The sequence below is a fragment of the Macaca mulatta genome, chromosome 6, assembly GCF_049350105.2.
Source record: "Macaca mulatta isolate MMU2019108-1 chromosome 6, T2T-MMU8v2.0, whole genome shotgun sequence".
Taxonomy (NCBI): Eukaryota; Metazoa; Chordata; class Mammalia; order Primates; family Cercopithecidae; genus Macaca; species Macaca mulatta.
The window spans coordinates 67,821,988-67,845,518 of NC_133411.1; the positions used below are offsets into that span (position 1 = coordinate 67,821,988).

Below are 23,531 nucleotides of genomic sequence, written 5' to 3' on the forward strand. Positions count from 1 at the left end.
GTTACCATATACTTATCATAATAATCATCTTAATGACTATATCACAATCCATAAATATACATTTTCACTATCATTCATTCACTGTTTTGCCAACTGCAAAGGATGCTTTGACATATAGAGAAGTTTTATAGAAACACTCTCTTCTTAGTTTTTTCAGTGGATTGAACAGAACATACCAGAATTTATAAGTCAAAATAAGAAGATGTGAGTACTGGTTATTTGTTGCAGTTAATCCTCTGAAAATCAATTAACCTTGACATTTCTTCTTAAGACAAATGAAGGCTTCTCTGCTTGGGTCTCCTCCATTGAGTATAATTAAGACCCTGTGCTAAGGCACTGTGTGCATATGATATACTCTACAGTTGCCAAATCCTAGTCATAGATACTGTTTCAAACGGTGTAAATTAAACAAACAAACAAACAAAATGACCCAGACAAGGTCACCAAAGAGAAGAGAATAAAAAAATTGTGTGCACATATGTATTATATCAAGGTTCTTGGTTCCAGGTCTCAATCATACAACTCTATCAAATAGCCTTAAATAAAAGTAGCATGATCATAGGTTGCTATGAGTTAAAGTTGCAAATAATATGTTACAGCCAAGCTAAGGGCAAAACCATATGCACGTGCCTTTCTGTTGTTTCACTAAAGTCACAACAGAAACCCCATTTACAAAAGAATGTTTTCTACAAGTACAATTTTTCCACACTGAATTCAATTTTATTCTTTATTTTATTGCTAAAATTTGCAGCATGATGAACTGGAATAATGCTTGAATGCCAGAAATAGTATTTAAGAATATATAGGAAAGCAATACTGTTTAATTCAATTACTATTTCTAAGAACTAAAATTCTCAAAAGCAAACTCAAATGCTAATTCAAATTACCTAAGATGTTATTACTGCTGGCAAAATATTAGATATATAAATTGTTTAAAATAAACTAATACTTTGGAAATGATAATGCATATTTTTTTAAAAATCAGATCCTTCTCCATACTCCACAACCTGTAATAAATCTGGGAAACAGCTGAGTAATCTGGAAGATGCAGAAGTCCCGAAACACCAGAAGCTGCTATTCTCCAACAGATGCTGAAAGGTACTAGGAACCCAAGGACACCATTGAAGACCTACTTACTGGGACTAGGACAACCCCTACGGTCTTTCCAAAAGACCTACTAGCTATGCTCAATGCTCAACTTCCTGTTCCCTGGTTTAACACCTGTCAGTCAGAGGACAGGTGGACCAATTATTGAAAATATTTTGGAGTGCTGTTTCATAATCATATGTCAGACAACCACCTGATACAGAGCTTCTTCCTCTCCCTGTGTTCTTTCAACTTCTTATCCCCATGTTGCACTGTGATTTCTCTTCCCTGTCTATCCTTCCACTCTCATTCTTTCCATATTATTCAGTCAGTTTCTCTGGAGCCCTTATTCCATGGCAAACAGACTTCACTTCATCCTCAGCCTTGCCAGCAAAAAGTCACCCCAGATCCCAACTTCCCTCAAATTTGGCTCTTCACTAAAGATGCCACTTCCCTGTGGTGGATTCAGGGTAGGGTACTCTGGTTCTCAATGCCCTCTCTGGGTCCCAAGATGAAATGGGTGCTCTCCTGGTTACTCACATTTACTTACTCCTCCACCTTCTTGTAAAAACTTCTCATTTGACATCTATGCCAATCAACTCTACTTCCTTGTCTCTGATTTCTGCCAGTCTCTTTGGTTAGTTTCTCATTCATTGAAAACTGCCCACCTTTTTAATCATCTTGACAGCTTGAATCCTGCTGCAGTCCTGGGTGACTTTGATGTTGATGTGGAGGCATCACCTTATGCCCCAATCTCTCAATTCCTCAGCTACATCTTTTCCACAGCAGTCACCCTCTTCCCTGGCAACCTTCTACGTCTTGAACATACCTTAAATTACCTCTAGCACTTACATCTTAAAGTTCATTTTATCCTCTAGATATGATCTATCTTTTGTTTGCTCAGTTATTCTAATTTCACCTGTTTGATATCATAGAGATTTCTAGAGACCATGAACACTTTCTATATCGGTATCTTCTTATATTCACTCATTTCCATAACCAGCTAAGTTGCCACAATTCATCATTTCTTTCACTCTTTTTCAAATACCTTCAAATCCCTTGCCTTATTTTTCTTATATTACACCTGCTTTCCAATTTTAGATTAGTCCAACTGTTTGCCTTTTCAGCGCTTATATCATAGCTGCTTAGCACTACTGGAAAATATTACAAAATCTCACATATTGGTTACATGAAAAGTTAATGGTAAGTTTTATCAACTGTACCTTCAATTAGCATTCTGGTCTAGCCATGTTTTAGCAGTTTTTATTTATCTAAGTGCAGACACTCTACTTTAATCTCGTCCCTGGACTTTGACCTGCTGTTCTGTCTTCCTGGTACCATCTTCCTTTGGTCTCAGGTTAGGTGTCAGTTCCTGACAAGCCAAGGTGAGTTTTCTCCCCAGTGAGATTTCATATTTCTCCATTTGTCTGCAGTCATATTTGTACATTATATAAAACAAACAAGATTATAGTGGTCTACTTTCTTGTACGTGCCCTACTTGATTCAATCCTCTGTGAAAGAAAAGGCTGTGTTTTGTCTTGTTGAGCCTTGGGTCATCAGTGCATATTTCAGTATACAGCAAATATCAGATTCTCACTATTTGTTGGATGAATATAAAGTGAATACATTAATACATGGCTAATGCATGATTGAGGGGATAAGTATATTTACCAGGATCCCTGGCATGTATGATTTTATTGTTTTTAATTCTGTTTTATAATATGTATATAAATACAGGCATACTTGTTTTATTGTGCTTTGCTTGATATGGTTTGGGTATTTATACCCTCTAAATCTAATATTGAGATTTGATTCCCAATGTTGGTGGTGGGCCTAGTGGGAGATGCTTGGGTCATGGGGGCAGAGCCCTCATGAATGGCTTGGTGCCCTCCCTGTGGTCATGAGTTACTGTGAGATCTGATTGTTTAAAAGAATGTCGCACCTGCCCTCCTCTCTTACTCCCTCTCTTGTCATGTGACACAGCTTCTCCCCCTTCACCCTCTGCCATGAATAAAAGCTTCCTGAAGCCTCACCAAAAGCCAAGCAGATGATGGTGCCATGCCCAGACACCCTGCTAAACCATGAGCCAAATAAATCTCTTTCCTTTGTAAATTAGCCAGTCACAGGTATTCCTTTATAGCCATGCAAAACAGACTAACACATTGCTTTATTACACTTCACAATATTGTGTTTTTAAAAATTGAATATTGTGGCAACCCTGCATCAAGCAAGTCTATTGGCACCATTTTTTCCAACAACATGTACTCACTTTGTGTTTCTAAGTCATATTTTGGTATCCTCACAATATTTTGAACTTTTTCATTATTATTATATCTGTCATGGTGATCTGTGATGAGTCGTCTTGGATGTTACTATTGTAATTCTTGGGATGCCACAAACCATGCCCATGTAAGACAGTAAACTTAATGGATTAATGTTGCATGTATTCTCACTGCTTCACCAACTGGCCATCCCCAATTTCTCCCTTTTCCTCAGATCTTCCTATTCCCTGACACATAATAATATTGAAATTAGACCAATTAATAACCTTACAATGGTCTGTAAGTGTTCAAGTGAAAGGAAGAGTTACAGGTCTCTCGCATTAAGTCAAAAGCTAGACATAATAAGGCTTAGTGAGGAAAACATGTCAAAAGCCAAGATAGGCTTAAAGCCAGGTCTTTCGCACCAGTTAGCCAAGTTGTGAATGCAAAGAAAAAGCTTTTGAAGGAAATTAAAAGTACTACTCCAGTGAACACAGAAATGACAAGAAAGCCAAACAGCCTTATTGATAATCTGCAGAAAGTTTTAGTGGTCTGGATAGAAGATGAAACCAGCTGCAACATTCCCTTAAGCCAAAGCCTAATCCCAAGCAAGGCCATAACTCTCTTTAATTCAATGAAGTCTGAGAGAGGTAAGGACTGCAGAAGAAAAGTTGGATGCCAGCAGAGGGTGGTTCATGATGTTTAAAGGAAAGAAACCATCTCCAATACATAAAAGTACAGGGTGCACAAATTACCTATTTAACAAAACTGCATAAACACCCTCTGAACCTAAAATAACAGCTGGAAAAAAAAAAGAGTGTGAAGTGAAGCAGCAAGTGCTGATGTATAAACTGTGTCAATTTATCCAGAAGGTCTAGTTAAGATAATTGATGAAGGCAGCTACGCTAAACAACAGATTTTCAGTGGAGACAAAATAGCCTTCTACTGGGAGAAGATACCATCTACAACTTTCATAGCTAGAGAGGAAAAGTCAATGCCTGGCTTCAAAGTTTCAAAGGAAAATCTGACTATCCTGGTAGGAGCTAATGCACCTGGTAACTTTAAGTTGAAGTCAATGTTCATTTAATATTCCAATAATTCTAGGGCCCTTGAGAATTGTGCTAACTCTACTCTCTCTGTGCTTTATAAATAAAAAGTAAGGACTGGATGACAGTATACCTGTTTATAGCATGGTTTACTAAATATTTAAGCACACTGTTGAGACATATTGCTCAGAAAAAAGATTCCTTTCAAAATATGACTGCTCATTGACAATGCACCTAGTCACTCAAGAGCTTTGCTGGAGACGTACAAGGAGGTTAATGTTATCATGCTGCTACCACAACATTCATTCTGAAGTCCATGTATCAAGGACTAATTTAAACATTTAAGTCTTATTATTTAAGAAACACATTTCATAAGGCTATAGCTACATCAGATACTTATTTCTCTGATGGATCAGGGCAAAGTAAATTGAAAACCTCCTGCACAGGATTCACCATTCTAGATGCCATTAAGAATATTTGTGATCCATAGGCATAGGTCAAAATATCAACATTAACAACAGTTTGGAAGACACTGATTCCAACCCTCATGGATGACTCTGAGGAGTTCAAGAGGAGAAAGTAACTGCAGATGTGGTGGAAATTGCAAGAAAACTAGAATTAGAAATGGAACCTGAAGATATAAAGAAATTACTGCAATCTTATGATAAAACTTGAATGAATGAGGAGTTGTTTCTTATGGATGAAGCAAAGAAAGTGGTTTCTTGAGACAGAATCTACTTCTGGTAAAGATTCTGTGAACATTGTTGAAATGGCAACAAAGGATTTAAAATATTATATAAACTTAGTAGACAAACTAGTAGCAGGGTTTAAGAGGATTGACTCCAATTTTGAAAGAAGTTCTACTGTGGGTAAAATGCTATCAGACAGCACTGCATGCTACAGAGAAATCATTGATGAAAGGAAGAATCAATGGTTGTGACAATTTTCATTGTTGTGTTATTCTAAGAAATTGTCACAGCCACCCCAATCTTCAGCATCCACCACCTTGATCAGTCAGCAGTCATGAACATTGAGGCAAGACTCTCCACCAGCAAAATGTTTCTGACTTGCTGAAGGCTCAGATGGTGGTTAGCATATTTTTTTTTAGCAACAAAGTATTTCTTACTTAAGGTATATACATTGTTTTCTTAGAGACAATGCTATTGCACACTACAATACAGTGTAAACATAACTTTTATATGCACTGGAAAGCCAAAAAGTATGTGTGACTTGCCTTATTGTGATATTTGCTTTATTACAGGGGCCTGGATCTGAACCCACAATATCTCCGAGGTATGTCTGGTATATACCTTCAATAAATAAAGTTAGTCTGAATTAAATAATGTTGGAGAAATAAGAAAGCCAAAATCACATGTTAACTGAAACACAGAACAGTTAGTAGAGGAGTAAAGAGGGACACCACCTTTGAAATATGTGATCAAAAGCTGGGAAAGTTCTAGAAAGTGAATGGTAAAGAAGTACAGTATTTATGTATTATAAACTTTATATCGTAAATATTATTTATATATTATAAATTACATATTTAAAAAGTTTAAGCACTCTAAAGTTTTAAATTTCTACATATAGCTTTCACACAGCAAGGGATATGTGTGTGTGTGTGTGTGTGTGTGTGTATGTGTGTTTATGATAACATTTAGCACTAATCACAATTGTTTAGGAATTACATCACGGTAAAAATTCAGAACCCCCTGAGAAAAAGCCCTTCTGGGAATGTGGACAAAGGTCTCACCTTAATGAAGCTCAGAGCCACAAACTTCAGTGTAAATAATGCTAACCTATTAAATAAAGTTAATCCATCATCCAGAGATGTTGCATAGATGACTTCAAACAACATGACCAAATAGCATTTATTTTTGTTCAATTCCTCAGATTTGAAATAATCTAAAAATGCCTGGCTCCATCTACTTCCTTTCAACTGGAGGGCAGATTCTAAATGAATGAGAGAAATGGGATGATAAATAATATTTAAATTCTCAGTTCTAGAAAGAATTCTAAGTAGCTAGAATTTCTTTTTTCTTTTTGGTGGGGGGCATGTGTGTTTAACCCAAGAAGTGATATATTTTTTCTATAGTTTGTTTTCTATATACAGTTTTTTTTAAGAAACCTTTTGTCATTTTGCAGTTCTCGTTTATACAGAAAAACAGTTTGATTACTTCATTCTTTAATGAATTTCAACTGAAAATATATTTTTTGTTTTGGATTTCTCCAAGCGATGCACTCTGGTCATATTAAGTTTGAATCAGTATTATACATTATGCAGTACATAATAATTAAACAAATATAATTTGGTCAGAATGTTTTTACCTACTTTTTTCCATAAACACAAATACTGTAAAACAGAATGAAAATGCTTTTAAAGAATTATAAGCTCTCCTTAAACACTTCAGTGATTCACAATTCTGCATTATGTAAGGATGGTCAGGCAGAGCAGTGTTGTAGCAAAGAAACTATCTGTGGAATGGAACCATTATTATTCAGTGATGGAAACAATCAAAGGAAAGGGCTTTGTTGAGTTCTGCCTTGTGCTTAATATAGTATTGTTCCCTAGCACTTTTCACGGTAAAATAAATGCTTCCCTGGGTTCGCTTTAAAAAATATGGGATTCCCCAGCCAATCTATGTTACTAAAACAAGTCACATTGGCACAAGAAAGTTTTGAAAATAGGAACCAGTTCCTCTGATGTTGGTGAACACAAAAGATGCCACCCTGTTCAGTGTTTTTAAGAATGTGGGAGCCTGGTGAAATAGAAGCCTTTGATATATAAAGGTAAATCTTCCCCTGATACATGCTGCTTTACTGACACACAGATATAAAGTAAAATACTGTGGTATAGTATCAGTCCATTCAGCATATCCTTAATGAGGACACCAGAAAGTACTACAAGAATGAAAAGGTACTGTGATAGCCTGAAAAAGACATTGGAGTTTAATCATGATCTTATTATTTTGTAAACTGAAGGCATGGCAGATATAGCATAAACCTTTTAGAGATTCTACGATAGGTGAGAAAAAAGTCAGCAGTTTTTCACTGCTTATTTTAGATTAGATTCAAGAATTACCCTGATTCTGGAAATACGATGATTTTTATCCAGATATTTTAAAGTGCTCCATCACTCTTAGACTCTAATTTTAATCTTGAAAATCACAAATTTGGGGCCAGGCATGATGGCTCACGCCTGTAGTCCCAGCACTTTGGGAGGCTGAGGCGGGCAGATTACATAAGGCCAGGAGTTCGAGACCAGCCTGGCCAACATGGAGAAACCCCGTCTCTACTAAAAATGCAACAAAAATAGCCTGGTGTGGTGGGACATGCCTGTAGTCTCAGCTACTTGGGAGGCTGAGGCAGGAGAATCGTTTGAGCCCAGGTGGCGGAGGTTGCAGTGAGCCGAGATCGCGCCACTGCACTCCAGCCTGGGTGACACAGCAAGACTCCCTTTCAAAAACAAAACAAAACAAAAATAATCACAAATTTACAAATTGTAAAGCAAAGACAGATATAGTTAAATCAGAACAATGCTTTAAAATGAAAGGATTGTGATATTTTGTGAGTATCCCGAGAAGTTTAGATAAACACCACAATAATAAATTGTATTTAAATCAATCAAAACCAAAATAATCCAGTTTTGTCTGCTTAGTATGTATCTTCAAGATTATTGGAAGTACTGTTTCCCAATTTTCTTTTAAAATTTCATCTAGTTCAAGAATACTATATTTCTAGAGAAATGTTTCACAATCACAATTATGTGTTTTATTTTCAATTTGGGAAACTTTGCCTAGCGAGTTATAGATCTTCCATATAACATTCAATCAGAACTTAGATAAATCTCTTGAAGCTTGAACACATACCAAATATGAAGGTACAGGCTTCATGGTAGACTGTGAAATACAATCTTTAACTTTATAAACCCTTATATCCAAAATATTTAAAATATGAAATGCCCATTAATACCTTCTTAAGTTTAAAAGACCAAATTTGAAAGATCAGATGTGTCTGATCCAGACTTCTGTTTTTCTTTTTTTATTTTCTGTTTGGATTTTGATTCAGTAACAAATTGCTGAAAATAATCTTTTTTTAATGTTCACTCTAACGTACAGTTTGTACTCAAGAACACAAGATGAAGAGTGGTTAGTCAAAGAATCCAATGTCTAACTGGCATCTGGGACCAGTCCCTCTGTGAATAGCACACAAATCAAGGAAATAGTTCTGGAAGATCCTTGTAAAATGAACCCTTGTATGACTAAAGTAATTCTTCTCTCTCTGTTGGGTAGTAAAATTTATCCCCAAAAGTGACCATGTGTTCTTTTACATTCTTTTCATTTTCTTTTTTTTATAGGACATAGTGATACGAAGGTACACAGTGTACTTCTTCAGAGAGGTAATAGGATACTAGGGATGAGAAAGTGTTTGTAACATTCTCCACCCACCCATATCCCTGAATATACATCTATCCAGAGGGGTGTCATCATGTCACAAGGCGATAAGTCGCTTCTTGGCTCTCATTTTATTATAGCAGATGCAGCAATGAAACATAAGTAGAGAGTTTTATTGCTACCTCCCCCACCCTTTCTTTGTTCCCATAACTTCCCACCTGTGCACTGGGAATTATTTCCACATGTGTGGCAAGCTAGACTCTCCTTAGATTGTCTAGGGGCACATGGACCACATGGGGGAATGTAAGCCAGTGCCCAAGATAGGACTGAAAGGAGATCCTAATTCTGAGGATTCTGAGCAGGAAACTATTTAGAAGTCAGCAAGGTTGTAGAAGAGGTGAAGCAGAAGTAGGGAAACCACCATTCTCGTTCCAAACATAACTGAACAGCACTTGAAAGCAAGACATGTCTGCGGGAAGATGCCAGATACAGACTTCTGAACACAAATGTCACAAGTCCATAATAACTGTAACTTTCTGAAACAGGAGCCAATTTCTGGTTGACTCCCAAATCTGCTAGAACATCCATCTCTACCCCAAGAGTTATTTGTAGAGGATTTCTGAAGCCAATTCCAATAAGTAAACAAACATTAACAACAACAAACATTATTTATTCTAGTATTTTCCCAGTATAGGAGTAGTAGTTTTTGATGTTATATATTAAGTATTTACAATATGTGAAAAATGGGGATAAGTATTATATCATTAGAACAAACCCATGAGGTAGGTGCTCCCATTTTTCCTACTTTTGCTTTTGTAAAATTAGGAACTTGGAGTGGTTAAGTACCTTCACAAGGTGGTACAGCTAGTAGGTGGGAGGCAGGACTCAAGTTCAGACCATCTATGTCTAGAGCCCCAACTCTTGTCCACTCACTACCTGGCTATCAGCCACCATAAGCATGCTATTGCTTCATTCTCAACTCTTCTCTGCCTGCTCTCTTAGTGCTTGGATGTTTTATTTGCCACCATCCAATATTCAAGGGACCAGCTATCCTTGTCTCCAAGTGAAATTGCTCTGTAGGTTAAATGTCATTCTTGTTTTCCCCTTATTAAGTTGGGCCCACTTCTTGCCTTACAGAATATACAAAGAGCCCTCAGAAATCAATAAATAAAAGAAAAACTGAACAAATGTCTGAATGAGCATAAGACAAAGAAGATATCCAAATGTTCAATAAACACATCAAAAAGTAAGCGATATTCCTACTCATCAGGGAAATGTAAATTAAAACCACAGTCAGATACCAGTACACATTCACCAGAATGACCAAAATGAAAAAGACTGAAAATACTAAGTGTTGGTGAGAATATAGAACAACTGTACCTTGTACGTATTGCTGGTGGGAAGGCAAAAGAGTACAACACTTTAGAAAATAAATATTTGCCTCCTTATGACTCAGAGATGCTACTTCTGGGAATATACCCAAAAGAAATGAGTGCATATGTTCACAAAAAGACTGGTATAAGTGTACACAGCAGCTTCATTCATAATCCCCTCAAACTAGAAACAACCTAAATGTTCATTAGTAAGAGAGTAAAAATAAATAAATTATGGTATATTTATGCAATAAAAAGAACAAGCTGCTGAGATATACACAAACATGCATTTCTTTTCTTTTTCTTTCTTTTTTTTTAAAAAAAAGAACATTTCGACTAATAGAAGCCAGACACAACAAGTACATACGGTACAATTCCATTTATGTGAGGTCCAAGGGGAGGCAAAGTAACCTTTAGTGATAAGTTGAGAAATAGGATGGTGACTATGTGAGTGTATAAATACATAATAATTCAAGATGTATAATGCATATAAATTATACCTTAATAAAAAGATTTTATAAAAGGTAACAGATACAAAATTATTTAGGAAGAAAATATGAAAAACTGACTTTCCAAATTACTTCTATGCCATGTTCATAACATTTCAAGTCAGTAAAAGCTGTCTCTCTTACTTCGAGGAAGGTCAGTAAACAACGGTGAAGCCTGAATGAGTCTACCCTGTATGGAAAGTTAACTGGCAGAAGAATTCAGGGTTATAGGCATCCCAGGTCTTAATAATTCTGTTTTGGGTTCATTTATGGTTTCTAAAGTTTGCTAAATCACAACACACACAATCTAACAGTTTGGGCACACTCAAAAGAAATTGTTAAAAACTGTACATTTGAACACATTCGCATTGCTTGGGAAAAAAACTCAAAGTAGAAATACGGAAGTGTGAATAACTAAAAGTTCTTTTGAACTCAGTCTCTTGACCCAAGTACTTCATGAGGAAGCTAATAGCTGTCATCTACAACACTTATTTTTGCAGGCCAAAGTTCTATTTCAGAAACTAATGATTCTCAGGGCCATACTGTGGCTTTCTAAAGTGGTGGAACAAGTCTCTAGACCCACTGCCTGACACTTGACAAACCAAATATCTGGCATACTGATACACCAGAAGAAACATCAAAAGGCTATGATGTTAAGAAAGAAAGGAAAATGAATCTGGAGGGCATGAAAAGTCACCTTTACCATCAAAGATTTGCAATTGCTAAGGTCTTGTCTCAGCACAGGTTGACAATGGGACTTAAAGGCATACTAACCTTTAATAATGGGGAACTGGGCTGGAGACAACTCAGTTAAAATAGGGTAAATTTCCCATTAGTTCTTTCTGACAGCTGTGAAGGAATCGGGCTCCTAGTTTACTGAAATGGCTACAGAATAAAAGCCCGAACCTTACCTTCTATTTCTCCTTCAAAGCTTTGACATTCCAGAAAATTATACTCCTGATTTTTCTTTCCTCAATATTCAATTCACAAATTGTTCTAGCTTCCAAATGTAATAACAATACCTTTAATATGTACTCAGTTTGGTTCTTGTTGATTGGCCATTATTGTCTATTGTTTCTTTTGAAAAGAAACCCTTGTTCCATCTCTCAAAAAGAAAAATTATTTTCTTCATAATATTGGATAAATTTGTAAATAGTAAGCATGATATTGCTTATATAGTCATTCCTTGGTATATGTAGGGGATTGGTTTCAGGACTATCACATGTACCAAAATTCATGCATACTCAAGTCCTGCAATTTGCCCTCTGGAACCCACATATATGAAAATTCAGTCCATCTGTATACATGAGTTTCACATCCCAAGAATACTATATTTTCCATTTGTGTTTGGTTGAAAAGAATCCTCATATAAGGGAACCTGTGCAGTTCAAACCTGTATTGTTCAAAGGTCAATTGTACTTGATTCTTAGACTTTTAATGAAGACGGAAATAAATTTGAATCAACAGAGATGCTGTGATACAGATAATTCTGAACCCTGAAGTTCCTTGGCACTTGGAGACTGTTTTTAGCAATACATTCTCCCTCTGCCACCCAGGCTGGGGTGCAGTAGCAGGATCTTGACTCACTGCAACCTCTGCCTTCCCAGGCTGAAGTGATCCTTCTGCATCAGCCTCCTGAGTAGTTTGATAGAGATGGGGTCTTGCCATGTTGTCCAGGCTTGTCTCAAACTCCTGAGCTCAATAAATCCCTGCCTCAGCCTCCCAAAGTGCTGGGATTATGGGCATGAGCCACTGCACCCAGCTCAAGATTTTAGATTACACACAATGTCCAACTGCATAGAGATATATTAGGTATATTGCATCATTTTATTTTAAGGGCACATGATATAACACCAACTCAAAATGAGAAATCATGGTTTGCAACCAAAATTTTTGAGATACCAAAGCTAATTGAATACATCAGGGCTTTAAATTAGTACATTTTAATTTTAATTATAATCTCATCTTCCACAAGTGTGAAGAAAGTAAGATAACTATTCTAAGATAACCTGCTGTATAGTAAACAGTTAATCAGGACTGTGTCAATTAAATATAGAAAGGTCTGTTTGAAACACGGGTCTTTAGTGGACTTTAATTTCAGGAGTTATCCACCATTCTGTAAATGGTAAGAGTGGCTCAATTTGCCTAAATTGTCTGTGCAAATAATGTGGTTTATGCTGAATATCCACTTTCCTTCTGGAAATCTGGAACTTTGTATATCCTAGGCAGAGGGTACCTAAGTGACTGGCCTCCAGTAAAAACTCTAGGTACTGAGTCTTTAATAGGCTTCCCTGGTAAAGGCATCCCTGGTGAACACATTTCACATGTATTGTCTCAACTCATTACCAGAGGAATTAAGTGTATCTTGTCTTACTTCACTTGAGGACTCTTGGAAGCTTACGTTTGGTTTCCTCCAGATTTTGTCCCATCTACCTTTCCCTTTGCTTATTCTGCATTGAATCCTTTTGCTGTGACACATCAGAGCCATGAATATGACTATTTCCTGAATTATGAGAGCTCTCCTAGCAAATCGTTGAACCCAAGGGTGGTCTTGGGAACCCTGGATACACCTGATATCTGTGAATTTTCTACACAGACAGAACAGCAGCAATGTTAATTCCAAAGAAAGGAGAAATAGTTTCAGGGGAACAGCATTTTTCAAAAAATGTTCTGGTCAAGCTGTTATAAAATTCCCATCTGCTTTAGTATGAGTTTGATCAAAGTGCATGCATTCTTCTTTAAACACATAGCTCAATTACAACAACAGAAACAAAATATATTTCCTCTTTTCATTGCTTCAGAGTGAATATTTGTTGTCTTATTATTTATCTAGTAGTATTTTCCTCATACCTTTTCCTAACACAGTTCCCTTAGACTGGTCAATAACAAGTAAAACAGCTAAATTCAGTATCTTTGAGTTGAGTTACTAGTCAAATTTCCTCTGAGCATAACCTTCCTAACTTTAACAAGATCCAAAAAGGCATTTTCCCTAGAGATACCTTTAACTTGGCAGACAATGTGGGAGCATCACATTTGTAGCATAGTAATTGTTTTGTTCTTGTAGTTTTAGCAAATGTTCAAGAGTCTATATATGCATGGCCCACTGGCTTCATCCTCTTTCCTTTCTATCCAGCCTTCTTAAAAATACAGCTGGTCACAAGAACAAATAATGGATGTGCCCAATATCCTTACTTTCTTTCACAATTTTTAACCTAGTGACATTGCTTTAAAGTGTAAAACCCCATTGATAAACAATATGAAAAAGAATAAAAACAAAAACCATACCCTGCAAAGTAGGAAATAAAAATGTTACACGACGGAGATGTGGCTGTGGCTGACTCCTCTGTAAGTACTAATACTAAATAAATTTACCTTATACTGGGAGCTGAAATGGCATTCTGGTAAGCAATACTTCGAAATGTCAAAGGCAAAATTTTTAGACTCATGAATACCATTGCATATTTCTTTTGATTCTAATTACAATACAATCTATTCTTGATGCCAAATTCATTTTGCATCAGTGAACATTTCCTATTGTTTCTAGACATGTATCACTACATGGTAATTTGTCCATTAGTTCTCATTTGTTAAAATTTTTTCTATCAAGTCACATATGGCCAATATTAATTTTCCAAGTACAACTGCCCTTTTGCAAATGTTTATTAGCATTCACCAATACATTTTCAGCTCTTCTTTGTAAAACAATTTCACTAAAATGTCTTCTCCTGCAGATATAGATATGTCACCTGAGAAATTCATCCCCTTTTTTTTTACTCTAGAAACCCCATTGTTCTCCCACTCAAATCAAGCAATGAGCCACAAAAACTCAAAAGACCACAGATAACAATCACATCTAAAATATAAAATGGGGAAGTGACATCTTAAGGGCACTCACCCACTGGAGTCTGCAGAAGTGATGGCAATCAGTGGCAGAATCTTCAGGGGGAGGCTGGTTGGTCGTTGAATGTTCTCTGATTCACTTTTCAAGTCAGCTTGTTCCAACTGTCTGAAGGCAAGAGGGGGAAGCTGAATATTGCGACATGAAAGTCTCCGGACAAGATAGGGTTCCATTCCGTGGAAAGGGTCTTCCTCTTCATTACTGGAATGTAGTGTTTCCTCAGAGGCCTGAAGTAATAGTTCAAGAAAGTACATATAATCAACAAAAGTCACAGTGTTTACCATTACATAATGCTTAATACTTTCCTGGGAAAGAAATTAAGTAAAATTTATACATGAAAAAATGCTATCTGGAAAACAGTGACATTAAGTGAATGATATTTGATTCACTAAAATCTAAATTTATATTTAACATAGTAAATTTGTTTACCAGGTGTGGCTTGGTTAAGACAGTTACCTAACACCTTTAGTAATCTTAGACTTTATTAGCTTTGTGCGTGGATTCTATAAAATCAAGGATAAATCAAAATGTTTTTATAACTCCTGTGAAATGAATTGCAAACATCATTAAATACATATCTTGACATATGCATGTGTCATATATATACAGTTATGCATCACTTGATAATGATCCATTCTGAGAAATGCATCATTAGGAAATTGCCTTGTTTTGTGACCATCACGGTGTATTTACACAAACATAGATGGTACATTGTAACTGTACTAAATACTGTAGGCAATTATAACACAATGGGAAATATTTGTGTATTTAAGCATATCTAAACATAGGAAAGACACAGTAAATATACAGTATTATAATCTTATGGTCACCATGGTATGTGTGGCCCATAGTTGACTAGAATGTTATATAGCACATGACTATATTTATATATATTTTTCTTACATGCATGCCCATGAAAAGAGAGGAAGAAAAAAAGTCCTGTTTTTTCCTGCATATTTAAGGCCATATTTGAAACATATGTTTTCATATGTCACATCTTACTCAGATATACTCTTGACAATTATTATAAGACTGAGAGGGTAGTAAGAAAAAAAAAGGCTTTACAAGAAACTTGAGGATGCAGTAGATCTGTATTTAAGTTACAACTCAGCAGAACTTTGCAAATTTGATCCATGTTATCCACATGCAAAGGTAAACCCAGGTCAAAATGTAATATTTTGATTCTAATTGAGAAAAATATACTATCACATGAGCAATAATTATTTCCAAATGGCTGGAAAGTCTACTCTAGCAATATTTATTATATCCACATATTGAGAATTATAGAATCACCAAATGTTATAACATGCTTCTATAGAGTGCTGGGTTTTTGAATCTTTGCACTGCCACTTTACTATTTGTATTGCTAGAGTGTTGCTTAGTCTCTCTAAGGCTTATGTTTCTTTATTATAAAAATGTGACTAATATTTACATACAAGAATTAAATGAGACCATGTACCTGATGTGCATAGTTCATTACCTGCATTATGATTAGCACTCATATATGGCAATTTCCTTCCCTTCTGAGTTTTACAGGTGAAGAAACTAGCCCAGGGAGGGAAGTTTATATTTCCCAAAATTAACCCATTGGCTGAAAGTTAGAAATTCATCAAGCTTAGAATATCCAGCCTTGTTTATTACACTCCTTAGTATACAGCTATCTTTGGGCAAGTAACTTAGGCTCATTGAGGTTGTTTCTCCATCTGAAGACTGAGATGATAATATTTACCTCTCAGAGTCACTGTGTGGACCAAATATGTAAAGTATTTGAAGCACCAATATCTGGCAAAGAGTTTGCACTCAACAAAATGGCAGCTATTATTATAATCCAGGGTAATTTCCCCTTTCTTCATAGCACTATGCTGTCTTTGAAGATCATTCTTCATATTGGTTCCCAACTAGAAAATTTTTGTCTTCCTGATTTATATCTTGAAAAAGGTGAAAGGACGTGAGATGGTGGACTCTATCCAACCTTGGGTTGTATTGTCCAGTTGTATAGACAAACAAGACAATAGAAGGGCACTGAGAAGGTTTAAAAAAAAGAGGTCAAAGCTAAAAAGGAAGTTCATTTATTTCAAATCCTAAATTCTGAGATGTTTTATAAAACATCAATAATAATGACTAATATTTACTGAGTCCTTATTAAGTAGTGCTGTGTTTTACATATACTGTCTCATATAATTTTTACTAAAATCCTATGAGTTAGTTCTTCTTACTTTTCCCATTTTACCCATTAAAAACCCCAGAGACCTATCAAATATCATGCATTGGCCACACAGCCACATGGCTAGTGAGGTGATTAATCATCTTACTTCACCTGGGACCTTTTGATTTCAGCACTCAAAGTCCTATGTCTAGGGAAACCCCAGAGTCCCAAGGAAACCAGGATGATTGATCACCCTACATGTCAGGATCCAAACCCAAATCTCTTCTAGTTAAAACTGGAGCTAAAAGCCACCATGCTACACTACCTTAACAAGTATAGTCACTGGCAGAGTGAGTATTACTAGAAAAGAACAGAACACACACTAATTGATCATAACTCAATAAGCTTCACATTTTCATTTGAAAAATTAAACAGAACTGAGATGACAGCAGCCCTACATAAACATTAGAAATGAATGACAATCTGTCATTAAATGAGAGGATAGAAATTTTATCCCCTGTTCTGCCAGTAACTACTCAGGTGGTCTTAAGAGGTGCCATTGGTTGTTAAAAAATCAGAGCACTTCATAACTGGAAGGGGTCTTAAGGTTTATTTTGTATAATGTCTTGATTTTTTGTCTGCAGAGACTAAAGAAAAGCAAGGTTAAGACCAGCAGATCTGGAACAGGACCTGGGAGTCTGAATTTTAGCATACACCACCTACGATCCCAATGCAGAGAGTTTGAACATCACATTTTGAAAAATAATGGCTTGGAGACATTAGAAACACTATATTTTCCCCATCATCTTCTTGCAATAATGCCATTTTCTGGCAACAACACAATGTACAAATTGCTATTTGTATATTGCTATTGCTATATACAAATAACTCATTCCAGATCTGCTGGTCTTAACCTTGCTGGTCTTTAGTCTCCATAGGGATAAAATCAAGAGGTTATACAAAATAAATCTTAGCAACACTTCCAGCTATAAAATGCTGATTTTGCAACAACCAATGGCAAATCAATGTTTCTGTCAGATAACAAATATAGAAAAAAACAGAAAGCATATGCACTTGGAACAGTCTTAGCTTTTAGATTGGGAAAGTGAGCCTCTGTGTACTTATGTACCTAGGAAGTTCCTCTAAGAACAGAACTTCATTCCTGGATTGGAAACAGGTCTTGATTAAGTTAATGACTTATGTGTTGTGATGGTTAATACTGAATGTCAACTTGATTGGATTGAAGGATACAAAGTATTGTTCCTGGATGTGTCTGTGAGGGAGTTACCAAAGGAGATGACCATTTCAGTCAGTGTACAGGGAGAGGCAGACCCACCCTCCATGTGGGTAGGCACCATCTAATCAGCTGCAAGCACAGTTGGGTTAAAAGCAGGCAGAAAAACATGGAAGGACTGGAATGCCTGAGACTTCTGGCCTCCATCTTTCTTCTGTGCTGGATGTTTCCTGCTCTTGATCATCAGACTCCTGTTTTCAAACAGTTGGACTCTTGGACCTACCCAAGTGGTTTGCCAGGGGCTCTCGGGCCTTGGGCCACAGACTGAAATCAGCTTTCCTACTTTTGAGTGTGATGAGAATTATAGAATCATCAAATGTTGTAACATGCTTCTATAGAGTGCTGGGTTTTTGGATCCTTGCACTGCCACTTTACTTACTTTTGAGGTTTAGGGACTTGAACGGGCTTCCTGGCTCCTCAGCTTACAGACCACCTATTGTGGGATTTCACCTTGTGATCATGTGAGTCAATACTCCTTAATAAACTCCCTTTCACATATACATCCATCCTATTAGTTCTGTCCCTCTAGAGAACCCTGACTAACACATGTATAAATACTATTCTTGTGGATGAACATAGAAAAGAAGAACAAAGGATGAATCTAGCAAAGCTTCAGTAGCACTAAATATAGCTGGCCAAAGTTAACATCTTTTTATAAGCATTTGGCTGCCTACTCTGGGTGTTAGCATTGCAATTGCAAAAATGCTTTATGTAACTGAGGTTATCTGTTGAATGACTTAATGTTTGTGACATTCTCTTTTAGATAAAACTGCCTCAAGAGGTAACTTTTCTGAGAAAATTGTCTCTACTAAAAATGACGTTTACACCCATGCTTACACTCTGTTAGTTTAAACCCACTTTCTATGAATACTTTTATCTTTATAACAAAAATGATAAAGCACTAGAGGGCTATATTCTAACATTTTCCATTCCAAAACAGTATAAGAGGCTTTTTCACACTCTAGATCAATGTGTATCCGTTATGGTTCAGAAATAAAAAGAACAACCTTATCAAGTACAAGGCAAGAGGTTAAATGTCCTTATTTTGGAGAGAGATGTAAAACTAATTGCCAGAGCAATAAGTATTTTATGTTATTGTTAGAAAATGGCATTATGGCAAGGAGATGATGGAAAAAGATAGTATTTCTAATGTCTCCAAGTCATTATTTCTCAAAATGTGACATTCAAACCCTCTGCATTAGAATCATAGATGGTGCCTGCTAAAATTCAGACTCTTGGGTCTTATTCCAGATCTTCCTAAACACAATCTCTATGAGTAGGGCTTATGAGTCTGAATAAGTCACCAGTATCATTCTAGTGCATATTAAAGTTTGAGAACTAATGTTTTTGACATTTTAGACACAGTTTAATAAAATTGTTTGGCAAATATCCAGGCACAAAGATGTTCACTGCAGCTCATTTATAATAACAAATAACTGGATGTAATCTAATTGCTGCACTGAAGGATTGACTTAGTAAATGTTGATACATCATATGATGAAATACTATGAGACTGCTAAAATAATGTAGAAGAATACATAATCATGTAATGATACAATGTTGAGTGGGAAGAACAGATTATAGAGTGATTCATTTTTATAAAACAATAATATCAAAACAAAACAAAAAAGTCACATATTATATTCATAAAACAATTCTTTAAAGATGTATCCTAATTCTCTAAAATGGCTCTCCTGAGTAGTACTGGTAATAATTCTCTTTTAGTATCTTTATTAATTATTACCTTCTATATTCCCTATAATAAAAAAGTCTTGTTTTTCTATTTTAAAAGTCTAATAAAAGTCATAATAATAAAATGATACAACATTCACCTTGCTATTGATGGGACTTAGAAATATCTCATATTCAGCTTCAAGATACGCAGTATCAAAATAAAAGAAGTGCTAACATAATGAAATAAATTTAATATGAACCTGCTACCTTGTAGTAAAATAAAATTATATTCAATAATTAGCCAACTTATATGGAATAATTGACAACCAAATAACTTTAATGTTATGCTTTTTACTGTTAGGACAAATATCTTTCTGAAATACATGCCTAAAGTAAGTAATTCCATAATAATTGACGCTTACAATGGATGAATGTTAAATTTATTATTATTATTTTCCTTTTTGTTTGTTTCAGTTTCTATCCAAGGTATTTAATTAATTTCTTTGTTTAATTTTTTTCTTTCAACAGTAGATAGCAAACTACTTAATGGCCTTTAAAACACAGACATGCACATCACTAGGGTTAAATAAATTTCTGTGGTTCTTAATAATCTCACGGTCTCTGGTACTTATTTCATATATATATAGAGAGAGGGGAGAAATAAAATTTCTATAAGAAAATCCCCTTAAAATGTATACACTATATGTATACACATATATATACACATATACATACATATGTAAACATGTATATACATATATATATGTACATATATGGGCATTGCAGGAAAGAATGTTTCTTTCTGGGCATGCAGTGAGACCACATCTCCAGACTCCCTTACAGGTAGCTATAGAGATGTCAGTGAGTGTTACAATACATGCTCATTGATTATAAGTTAAGGAAATGTGTATGTGTCTGTGTATGTGCCACTTTCAGGCCTGCCACATAAAAACTTTGTGAGTACAACCCCCTATTTCTCTTCCCCTCTGTAGCCCCTCACCATGTGTTGAAGATGGTAGAGCCACAAGATAGAAGCTATGGTTTCTTAATCACTATTTACAAAAGAGACACTTGCCAATCAGAAACACTTATTTTGGAGTACATGAGCCACAGAAAATCTTCTGTTGGGGTAATCCACAAACATTTGGTGTTTCCTTGTTACAGGTAGTGCTATATTTTATACATATATCTTTAAAGGAGTTCAACCTATCTTAGTTGTGTTTCCATTCCTATTAATTTCTCAATTAATCATTTATTGAGCACCTACTACTTTTCATGTTTGTGTCGGGTACTGAAAATGCAGAGATGAATTAGGCACCTCCTTTTGCTTAGGCACTTACAGTTCATTTGAGATAAAATATAATAGACAGATAATCACCAGTATATGATCAGAGCTGTAACAGAGAACTTAGGGTTTACTGGAGTACATAACACTTTTGCAAGTTGAAAGAAAGTGCCAGCCAGTTGTGACATCGACAAAAAGAGAACATCTGGACTGTCACAGACAAAAAAATTAAAAAGAGATGTAGATCACCCCATAAATTGGACATTTATTTTTGCTTTCTGTCTATCTACTTCTCCAGTCATTTTCATTTAGTCTCATTGCTGGTTCCTCAATTAGCTGTCTTTAAAACCTAGGCATTGTCCAAGCTGCTATCCTTCAACCATTTCTCTTTTCTTTTCTTTTCTTTTCTTTCTTTCCTTTCTTTCCTTCTTCTTCTTTTTTTTTTTTTTTTTTTTTTTTTTAATGGAGTTTTACTCTTGTTGCCCAGGCTGGAGTGCAATGGCACGATCTCAGCTCACTGCAACCCCGCCTTCCAGGTTCAAGCGATTCTCCTACCTCAGCCTCCCAAGTAGCTGGGATTACAGGCACCCGCCACCACGCCCAGCTAATTTTTTTGTATTTTTAGTAGAGATGGGATTTCATCATGTTGGCCAGGCTGGTCTCAGACTTCTGACCTCAGGTGATCCACCCGCCTCGGCCTCCCAAAGTGATGGGATTACAGGTGTGAGCCACTGAGCCCGCCCTCATTTTTCTTTTCAATCTGCCCACTCAGGTTAAAAATATCATCCAAGACAATGAATACAAATATCTTCTGCCTTTTTATTTATGACACCAAGTCAGCCTTCAGCCTGAAAAATGTAGGAGAGTGATCTGCCTATGTGACTATTCACTGTTAGCCTGTACACATGGACACATCTGGAAGGAAGGGAGCCAAAACAACTTTTGTACCCCTAGTACTTAGCCAGTGCCTGGAACAAACCATATGCTAAATAAACCTTGCTGAGGAAAGAGTGAAGCATATAGACATACTCATCTCCATGTCTTCAATTGCAAGAAATTGGGAAAGAGGAAATGGTATTAGACATTGGTGTTACTAGCAATGTTGTATTGTAACTATTATTTTAAGTCAGACATGAAGTTGAAACACATAATAGGGAATTTCTATAAAAATTCCAAAACTTCAGCCACTCAAACTGGTTGGGTCTCTCCCCATATTCAAATACTCTCAAATATATAGACATCATGATTAAGTATTTTCACCTATTTTGTTTTAAATAAGAATGAAAGATTTCAGGCACTCAAGTGCTTTCAGAGGGCCTACACTATGCAGAGCATTGTAAAGGTTAGCATGTTAAATAGTCAGATAAGTCCAGGAAGAAGACAGTCGTAGGCAGAGGATGGGTTTTGTTTTATCACTTCCAATGTCACGTTCCTTTTTTACCTGTCCAATTAGTTTGGTGCAACATTAAGTTCTGTAAAAGTAAAATTTCCCTGTATCTAAGTTTGTAGTATAAACAAGATAATATTAGTGACTCTTCAAGGACTAGGATACAATTTAATAGACGATTATCACAGTTGATTAAAAGTCATATTTGCAATGTTAACATATTATATGCCAATAGTAGACATTTCCTTCATATATTAGTCAATCATGTCTCCATGAAATTGTTAATAATGCACTAAAGCAATAATGGAAAATAAGCCTTAAGATTCTCTAAGCCTTATGCAAAATGTTTTTCCTCTTGTCTCATTACTTATTATATATGTTGTATCTTAAAACTGAATGCTATTATTGCCCAAATAACCTTACAGGAAACTCACAAGTCAAGGCAATAAACATCCTAATGTCTTTTAATACAGAAAAGGGCACTGTATCGACTTAACACAATCAATTTTCAAATGGATATTTGTATACTGATACAGAAAAGATACTCTGCAAAATTAATTCTGTAAAAAAATGAGAATTTCTACCTCAGGTTAACACAAAGATAACAGATAGGTTTCAAACATTCACAGAGCATAATCCAAATATAGGCTGTGATTTCATACTGATTAGAAGAGACAGAAATCACTGAAGTCTTTCCAAAGCCATTCCCTATAACTCAGTCATCAAAACTTCCAAAAAGTTTCCAAAAAGGAACAGAAAAATCTCTCATTCAGTAATATTAGTGCATTCTCATCAACAAGAAACTCAATCTGCAACTCTAGGATTCAATTAACCTTTTGTAAATAGCATTGTACATTTCCTGGGTGACTTTAAAAAATAAAGTCAATTCTATTTTGTTAGTAGAGGAAGGAAAAAAATTAAGGAGAAACATGAGTTCTGTCAATTATTTCCTTCACAGTTACATACAGTAATAGAATCCCAAGTGTAGAAAAGAAACTAACATTGATTTTTTAGCAGCTAAAAATTCTGTCTTACAGTAAGTATAGGTTAAAACTCAGTCAGTTTACTCTTTCAAGTGTTTTGAAAAGTTTCTCACTTGAGGAATCAATGGTCAAATCACAACCTTAAAAGAAATACAAAGAATCTATTGTCTTCATTCTCAAGTTTTACTTAAATACCAATATCAATCAAAACTATGTGTA

The 23,531-nt window shown here is 35.7% G+C and overlaps 1 protein-coding gene across 3 annotated transcripts in view; it reads right to left on the bottom strand.

Moving 5' to 3' along the window:
- The window catches only part of PDE4D (phosphodiesterase 4D), a 1,577,486-nt gene that overhangs the window by 1,012,567 nt on the left and 541,388 nt on the right, over positions 1-23,531 (bottom strand). For all 3 annotated transcript variants that reach the window (XM_078004763.1, XM_078004764.1, XM_028850059.2), the window contains one exon: positions 14,541-14,770. In XM_078004763.1, coding sequence (XP_077860889.1) covers positions 14,541-14,770 — 230 coding nt within the window. The remainder of the gene's footprint in view (positions 1-14,540; positions 14,771-23,531) is intronic.